Genomic DNA, 10,000 nt, shown 5'->3' on the forward strand with positions numbered 1-10,000 from the left:
ACTGTACAAAATTAAGTTGTCATACGAGGAAATTAGATATATATTCTGTAATAATAAATGGCTTTCCCAGCCAACAACTTCCAGCCAAATAAATTCGAAATATTAGAAAGTTTCATTATTAATTGAATAAATAAATATTGTACGACGTGGTAGAATATATTACACCGAGAAAATAATAAAATGTTAGGTCTCATGCCACATCGGATAAGTGAAAAAAAAAACCTGCAATTTGTATAAATAATTACAGTTAGATACATGGATTAGGCCATTATATGAAATATCTTAATGGAATATCTAAATAACCGTAAGGTTAATTTAAATGAAACCTCAAAGAAAGTATAATCGCTAGCTCTTCGTAAACGTCTAGGGAAACCATTTAACATTGAAAATTATGTAGAAATACACATTACTTCTCATGCCAAAGTAAAACTCACTGTAAAATCCCATTCGCGTGAACGGGTCATGTAAATAGAAATAAATGCTGGAATATTTTATGTGGCATATCATGGAGATTCGACAAATAGCAAATGAAGGATTAGGGAAACGAGAAAAACAGTTGCTTCATTATTATTATTATTATTATTATTATTATTATCATTATTATGATTATTATTATTACTTGCTAAGCTACAACCCTAGATGGAAAAGCAGGATGTTATTAGCCCAAGGACTCCAACAGGGAAAGTAGCCCAGTGAGGAAAGGAAACAAGGAAAAGTAAATATTTTAAGAACAGTAACAATATTAAAATAAAAGTTTCCTATGTAACTATAAAAACTTTAACAAAATAAGAGGAAGAGAAATAAGAGAGAATAGTGTGCCTGAACGTGCACTCAAGCAAGAGAACTCTAACCCCAGACAGTGAAAGGCCATGATACAGAGGCTACGGCACTACCCAAGACTAGAGAACAATAGTTTGATTTTGGGTGTTCATTAAACGAAATCCAGAAAAATTATCTGGCTCGGTAATGAAAAGGAGACAGATCTTAATAGAAGTGGAATAATTACAAAAACATCAGCAACTAAAAAGACTATTTGCTGATTTATTGACGAGAAACTCCTAAGACGAAACAAGTTATTTTTTTATATTCGATTATTTCCAAAAAACTATCGTGATTCATAATCCACACGGGTTGGTTGCTTTTGCTTACCAAAAGGTATTCACCTATGCTACAATTATCTAAAACATTACCGCATGATTTATCGTTTAATTGAATAAATACTAAATAATCATGATACGATTACCTACAAAGGTTACAGTTATGCATAAACTTTTATGTTTAAAATTATATGCTAATCGGTTATAGACAATCAAACCTCAGATCAGGATGATCAGTAGTATGGTAAGCAGCTCTTCTAGGAGAAGGACACTCCAAAATTAAATCATCGTTCTCTAGTCTTGGGTAGTGCTATAGCCTCTGTACCATGGTCTTCCACTGACTTGGGTTAGAGTTCTCTTGCTTGAGGGTACACTCGGGTACACTATTCTATCTTATTTCTGTTCCTCTTGTTTTGTTAAAAAATGTAAAGTTTAGATAGATATTTATTTTGATGCTGTTACTGTTCTTAAAATATTTAATTTTTCCTTGTTTAATTTCTTCACTGAGTTATTTTCCCTGTTGGAGCCCCTGGACTTATAGCATCCTGCTTTTCTATCTAGGGCTGTAGCTTTGCAAGAAATAATAATAATAATAATAATAATAATAATAATAATAATAATAATAATATTATTATTATTATTATTGACTGATTAGAACTATTAGCGATGTGTTCGGTATAATATCATGACTTTACCAGGATCATCAAATAACTTCCGTATGCACGACTCTCACAACTCCGCATTGAATGCGTATTGTAAATGCTGCATCTATTCTATACCAGCATTACACTTCGGCATAATTTAATTCAATGCTCATCTCCTTTAATGACAGGGTAGTTAATAACAGTAATTGGCAGTACTTCTGACGGCAATCAAGAGGAACGCATTGAAGACAAGAGGTGTTCACCGTTCGGTAAAAGGGCATTGGTACCCATTCTGGCACCGAACTTTTTCAAATAAATAATATGTTTTTTATTTAGTTATAAATTTCATATGAAGCAAATCAAATAGCTATACAGGTGCGACAAAACGTGCACGCGTGAGTACGACACTGCCTCTAATGATGGGATACCATGAGCTGCTAATGCACATGACGTTAAAAATATAAACATTTCAATTAAATCTCATTAGAAAAAAAATGGTCCCTATGGTCTTGCACTGGATTTTGGGAGGCCATTCAACACCGAAGTGAAACTGTGAAGCAAAAGTTGAAAGAATGTTGGACAGCAAGAGGGAATAAAGGAAGAAAAACAGAGGAATACTAAAAGATTAAAAGATTTGTGTAGCTGGGGTGTCGGGGAGGTCCGAAGAGACACTGCAAAGACCCTCTAGTAAATCTTACAGTACGGCGTGAGAGGCACACTGTGGGATATTACCACCCATGCGGAGAAATTATGAAAGAAAGAGAGCTCGAAAAACTGCTTTAAAAAGCAAATTTAAGATTAAGCAGAGATTGCAACCAACAATCGCAGTAAATAGCTAATTTCATAAGGATCAAGATGATTTCAAATCTCTGATTCCCTCGTCGTAAATTGTAATATCAACATTTCATCATTCAGATTTGCCATTATCTCTACGTTGATTTAAAATTCATATAATGCTTAAACCCTTGTGTATTGTAAACGCTCAGGTAAAAAATAATTGCAATGAACTTCACGTCGTTGAACAATTAAATCAATCATTCGTCTCTTGACTATAACGCTTTTTGTGTCTGTTAGAAAAAGTTTAAGGTTTCCTTAAAATGATTGCTTCAAACGTAGTTTAAAGATCTGAACCTGCATTAGGTAATAGGAAAAAAAATGTTAGTTTTGAAAGAGGCAAGAATACCTTTTACATACAAGAAATATCATCTTATAAAATTAAACTAAAATTAGTCTTACTGTTAAGTACATGCACTAGATAAGGCTTCATCTGGTGCATTCCAATTAAAAGATTAAGCAAATTCAATTAATCGTTGTCTATATGGAATGACAGCAATTAGGAAAAAAAATAATTGAAGGGATCTTTTTAATTGTAAACCAACAGAATCGCCTTATCCACTGTTCCAAATGAGAAACGAACCATGCTCTACGGTGGGAAGGAACAGAGAAGATTCAAATAAAAACTCTGGAGGGAATAATGAGACAGGAAGGGCATGCACATGGTGGGAGATAAGGGGGAAAAAAGAAACCATGCAAATCCTACAGAGCGTGAGATATATATAACGTAGATGCTGATATAACGCAGCAGCAGCAGCAGTAGTAGTAGTAATAGTAGTAGTAGTAGTAGTATTAGTAGGAAATGGTCGTTGCAGTGGCAAGGCGTAGCTACGCAGGTGCTGTGGTTTGGTTGGTGGGCGGTGAAACTCGGTGTGAGAAGAGAACGTTACCTTGGCTACGCTACGTGAGATGTGCTATTACTTTTTTTATTATTATCTTTAATCATATATATATTTTTGGTGGGTGCTGTGCGATTGCTGTGTGGAGGCTGTAGACCGCCGACTACTACCTTACCGTGGACGCTGAGGGTGGCTGTGAAGCGCACTACGGCGGCCTCATTGTGCGCCCTGCAAGTATAGCGCCCTGAGTGCGCCGCCGTCAAAGTCATGGCAAGGACACTTGAGAATTCATCTATGACCGTCACCTGTATATCGGGCGGCCCTCCTCCCAGGGAGAGAGGCCGCCCGTCCTTCAGCCATTCCAGTTTTAATGGGGAATCCCCCTGATTGACTCCACAAACCACACGGGTTCGCATGCCTTCGGATAAACCATCTTGGAACGAAAAAGGTTCAATACGAGGGGGAACTGTAAAGGGGGCAGATAAAAAACACTAAAGTTAGGATTTCGTTCATCACACACATATCGAAGAGACGAGAAAAAAAGGAGAAAAATAACAAAAAAGATTAAGAGGAATGGATGGAAAGTTGATGGACTGGAAATGGACATTAGGGGACAAGGATGGAAGGGGGTGGGCGGGAGGTAAAGGATGAGGGAAGGGTGATAGACGGAATGGGTAATTGGGAAAGGAAGATGGAACAGGTACGAGAAGGGAGACCAGCAGGATTCCCACGAAGATATAATAAAAGATTTTAAAAGACGTGCCAAAGGGGGATTGGGGAAAGTTTAGCATGACCTTCCCTTTCCTTTTAAAACAGGGAAGGATACCAGAAGTAGAAGAACCAGGGGCCAGAGGGGGTTGGAGAAGAAACAGGGCATGTTATGATTAAAGGGCGGGATGGAGCATGTAGTGTACCGTGGACAGTCAGCGTGTAGGTGATGCTGGCGGAGGCTGCAGCATTGGTGACGACGCAGGTATAATCTCCTCCGTGGTGTCTTTGCACACTCTCGATGCTGAGTACAGAGCTGAAAGCGTTCATTGTCATCACCGTCAGGCCGCTGCCCCCGTGGCCACCTCCTCCTCCACCTACTACACCTCCTCCTCCAAGAGGCAAGGGGGACCCATCCCACAGCCACTGGAATGAGAGGGGCTCGTCCCCCCGGGAGACTGTGCACGTGATGGTTACCCGCTCCCCGGCATTCACCAAACCATTGGCCACGAATGGGCTAAGCTTGGGGGGTACTAGAGGACAGGGTAGGGGTTAGATATTAATTAGTTAGAAAACTAAACAAACAAGTTCTAGTTGTTATATCTGGTGCTTACCTGGTTTTCCTGTCATTGAATACACCTGTGATGGGGCTCGTTAAATGATTACGATTTACAAATGTGATCTAAGACTAGAACTTAACGTTAGTGGTGAATTATTTACAAGAATGAATAATCTTGGATGAAACTATAACGGAAAAAATTACTTTTATTGAATCCTATTACATAGAATTACCTTTAAAAACTACACCTAATAATCAGTTCTTATGAAAATAACAACATAAATCTGATATATTTAAAACCTAATGATGGCCAAAAATTGGCATAATAACACAAAAAGAAAAAATAAGTATAAAAAAATTCATAAAGATTAATTATTAATACCTTTATTACATTAACTCTACGCCAAAGCAATGATAATGTTAACGGCAAAAATTAATTTTACAGTAAAATAAGAGTTAAGATTAAGATTAAAATGGAAGTGCAACATAATAACTATTAGAAATAAGGTGAAATTTTGGAGAATTTCTAAGTATTTAACTAAGGCATAGAGACAGAGCATCCCATTCTCAAAGTTAATGATAAAATTTGCATCTTTCTATCAAACTATAATATTTACAAATAATCTCTCAATGGTTAATTAAAGAGCTGAAAAAAATCCTATAGGTTAATAATGGAATTTACATCTCAATCCCATATTGGCTAACAACATCTTTTCAATAATTTAATTCCCATAAATTAAATTAACAATTTTCACCTTCACTGCAAAGATTTATCAAAAGAATTTAGACTTTTCTCTCGACAACAAAATAAAATAAAAACACGGGTGACAGTCAAGATTATAAGCAACATTTCAGACTACAGCAATTTTAACTAATATTTTTTACGTTATATAACGTCTTATATTTTTTTTAATGTCTATCAACTCTGGAGAAGATCAGAAACAGATTATCCTAAGCTTGGAAATAATATATACCCGTCTGTATATTAAAGCCGTAAGATAAAGAGAATCTGATTTCTTTGTGAATTTAAAATAGTATGAATTTCTACATCATATTGTAAAATTTCACATCTAATGTAATTCCTACAAAATATATAAACACGCAAACACCTACATATATATACATAAACACATCACACACACATATATATATATATACACACACACATATATATATATACACACACACACACACACACATATATATATATATATATATATATATATATATGTAAATATCACCCACGAAATGCATTTAATACCGAATTCTATCTTGGGAAATACATATCCACTTGGAATTCATTTTATGGTAACAGCTTCTGGCCGGGTGGTGATTCGAACCACCACCTGTACGGCTAGAAACTATGCTTGGCAGGGACCCTATCGACTCAGCTATCAAGAGAGACTAAAAGTTTATGACAAGTCCCCCTACATATTCCTGTCGAATTCAGGATTCTGTTCATAGACTTGAAATAGACCCATCTCCACCATGATAGCTGAATCGTGAGTTTGCAACACGTGGTTATTTTAATGAACATATATCACAAGCACACGTGATTTTAATTAATGTAAATATCACCCACGAAATGCATTTAATACCGAATTCTATCTTGGGAAATACATATCCACTTGGAATTCATTTTATGGTAACAGCTTCTGGCCGGGTGGTGATTCGAACCACCACCTGTACGGCTAGAAACTATGCTTGGCAGGGACCCTATCGACTCAGCTATCAAGAGAGACTAAAAGTTTATGACAAGTCCCCCTACATATTCCTGTCGAATTCAGGATTCTGTTCATAGACTTGAAATAGACCCATCTCCACCATGATAGCTGAATCGTGAGTTTGCAACACGTGGTTATTTTAATGAACATATATCACAAGCACACGTGATTTTAATTAATGTAAATATCACCCACGAAATGCATTTAATACCGAATTCTATCTTGGGAAATACATATCCACTTGGAATTCATTTTATGGTAACAGCTTCTGGCCGGGTGGTGATTCGAACCACCACCTGTACGGCTAGAAACTATGCTTGGCAGGGACCCTATCGACTCAGCTATCAAGAGAGACTAAAAGTTTATGACAAGTCCCCCTACATATTCCTGTCGAATTCAGGATTCTGTTCATAGACTTGAAATAGACCCATCTCCACCATGATAGCTGAATCGTGAGTTTGCAACACGTGGTTATTTTAATGAACATATATCACAAGCACACGTGATTTTAATTAATGTAAATATCACCCACGAAATGCATTTAATACCGAATTCTATCTTGGGAAATACATATCCACTTGGAATTCATTTTATGGTAACAGCTTCTGGCCGGGTGGTGATTCGAACCACCACCTGTACGGCTAGAAACTATGCTTGGCAGGGACCCTATCGACTCAGCTATCAAGAGAGACTAAAAGTTTATGACAAGTCCCCCTACATATTCCTGTCGAATTCAGGATTCTGTTCATAGACTTGAAATAGACCCATCTCCACCATGATAGCTGAATCGTGAGTTTGCAACACGTGGTTATTTTAATGAACATATATCACAAGCACACGTGATTTTAATTAATGTAAATATCACCCACGAAATGCATTTAATACCGAATTCTATCTTGGGAAATACATATCCACTTGGAATTCATTTTATGGTAACAGCTTCTGGCCGGGTGGTGATTCGAACCACCACCTGTACGGCTAGAAACTATGCTTGGCAGGGACCCTATCGACTCAGCTATCAAGAGAGACTAAAAGTTTATGACAAGTCCCCCTACATATTCCTGTCGAATTCAGGATTCTGTTCATAGACTTGAAATAGACCCATCTCCACCATGATAGCTGAATCGTGAGTTTGCAACACGTGGTTATTTTAATGAACATATATCACAAGCACACGTGATTTTAATTAATGTAAATATCACCCACGAAATGCATTTAATACCGAATTCTATCTTGGGAAATACATATCCACTTGGAATTCATTTTATGGTAACAGCTTCTGGCCGGGTGGTGATTCGAACCACCACCTGTACGGCTAGAAACTATGCTTGGCAGGGACCCTATCGACTCAGCTATCAAGAGAGACTAAAAGTTTATGACAAGTCCCCCTACATATTCCTGTCGAATTCAGGATTCTGTTCATAGACTTGAAATAGACCCATCTCCACCATGATAGCTGAATCGTGAGTTTGCAACACGTGGTTATTTTAATGAACATATATCACAAGCACACGTGATTTTAATTAATGTAAATATCACCCACGAAATGCATTTAATACCGAATTCTATCTTGGGAAATACATATCCACTTGGAATTCATTTTATGGTAACAGCTTCTGGCCGGGTGGTGATTCGAACCACCACCTGTACGGCTAGAAACTATGCTTGGCAGGGACCCTATCGACTCAGCTATCAAGAGAGACTAAAAGTTTATGACAAGTCCCCCTACATATTCCTGTCGAATTCAGGATTCTGTTCATAGACTTGAAATAGACCCATCTCCACCATGATAGCTGAATCGTGAGTTTGCAACACGTGGTTATTTTAATGAACATATATCACAAGCACACGTGATTTTAATTAATGTAAATATCACCCACGAAATGCATTTAATACCGAATTCTATCTTGGGAAATACATATCCACTTGGAATTCATTTTATGGTAACAGCTTCTGGCCGGGTGGTGATTCGAACCACCACCTGTACGGCTAGAAACTATGCTTGGCAGGGACCCTATCGACTCAGCTATCAAGAGAGACTAAAAGTTTATGACAAGTCCCCCTACATATTCCTGTCGAATTCAGGATTCTGTTCATAGACTTGAAATAGACCCATCTCCACCATGATAGCTGAATCGTGAGTTTGCAACACGTGGTTATTTTAATGAACATATATCACAAGCACACGTGATTTTAATTAATGTAAATATCACCCACGAAATGCATTTAATACCGAATTCTATCTTGGGAAATACATATCCACCCGGCCAGAAGCTGTTACCATAAAATGAATTCCAAGTGGATATGTATTTCCCAAGATAGAATTCGGTATTAAATGCATTTCGTGGGTGATATTTACATTAATTAAAATCACGGGTGCTTGTGATATATGTTCATTAAAATAACCACGTGTTGCAAACTCACGATTCAGCTATCATGGTGGAGATGGGTCTATTTCAAGTCTATGAACAGAATCCTGAATTCGACAGGAATATGTAGGGGGACTTGTCATAAACTTTTAGTCTCTCTTGATAGCTGAGTCGATAGGGTCCCTGCCAAGCATAGTTTCTAGCCGTACAGGTGGTGGTTCGAATCACCACCCGGCCAGAAGCTGTTACCATAAAATGAATTCCAAGTGGATATGTATTTCCCAAGATAGAATTCGGTATTAAATGCATTTCGTGGGTGATATTTACATTAATTAAAATCACGTGTGCTTGTGATATATGTTCATTAAAATAACCACGTGTTGCAAACTCACGATTCAGCTATCATGGTGGAGATGGGTCTATTTCAAGTCTATGAACAGAATCCTGAATTCGACAGGAATATGTAGGGGGACTTGTCATAAACTTTTAGTCTCTCTTGATAGCTGAGTCGATAGGGTCCCTGCCAAGCATAGTTTCTAGCCGTACAGGTGGTGGTTCGAATCACCACCCGGCCAGAAGCTGTTACCATAAAATGAATTCCAAGTGGATATGTATTTCCCAAGATAGAATTCGGTATTAAATGCATTTCGTGGGTGATATTTACATTAATTAAAATCACGTGTGCTTGTGATATATGTTCATTAAAATAACCACGTGTTGCAAACTCACGATTCAGCTATCATGGTGGAGATGGGTCTATTTCAAGTCTATGAACAGAATCCTGAATTCGACAGGAATATGTAGGGGGACTTGTCATAAACTTTTAGTCTCTCTTGATAGCTGAGTCGATAGGGTCCCTGCCAAGCATAGTTTCTAGCCGTACAGGTGGTGGTTCGAATCACCACCCGGCCAGAAGCTGTTACCATAAAATGAATTCCAAGTGGATATGTATTTCCCAAGATAGAATTCGGTATTAAATGCATTTCGTGGGTGATATTTACATTAATTAAAATCACGTGTGCTTGTGATATATGTTCATTAAAATAACCACGTGTTGCAAACTCACGATTCAGCTATCATGGTGGAGATGGGTCTATTTCAAGTCTATGAACAGAATCCTGAATTCGACAGGAATATGTAGGGGGACTTGTCATAAACTTTTAGTCTCTCTTGATAGCTGAGTCGATAGGGTCCCTGCCAAGCATAGTTTCTAGCCGTACAGGTGG

General features: G+C 37.6%; 1 protein-coding gene across 1 annotated transcript in view; it reads right to left on the bottom strand.

Annotated features, from left to right (window-relative positions):
- Positions 1 to 10,000, bottom strand: part of LOC137652706 (cell adhesion molecule Dscam2-like) — a 466,536-nt gene that overhangs the window by 104,256 nt on the left and 352,280 nt on the right. The window contains exon 9 of the mRNA XM_068386108.1: positions 4,329 to 4,655. Coding sequence (XP_068242209.1) covers positions 4,329 to 4,655 — 327 coding nt within the window. The remainder of the gene's footprint in view (positions 1 to 4,328; positions 4,656 to 10,000) is intronic.

This window comes from Palaemon carinicauda, chromosome 14, assembly GCF_036898095.1.
Source record: "Palaemon carinicauda isolate YSFRI2023 chromosome 14, ASM3689809v2, whole genome shotgun sequence".
In the NCBI taxonomy this organism is placed as follows: domain Eukaryota; kingdom Metazoa; phylum Arthropoda; class Malacostraca; order Decapoda; family Palaemonidae; genus Palaemon; species Palaemon carinicauda.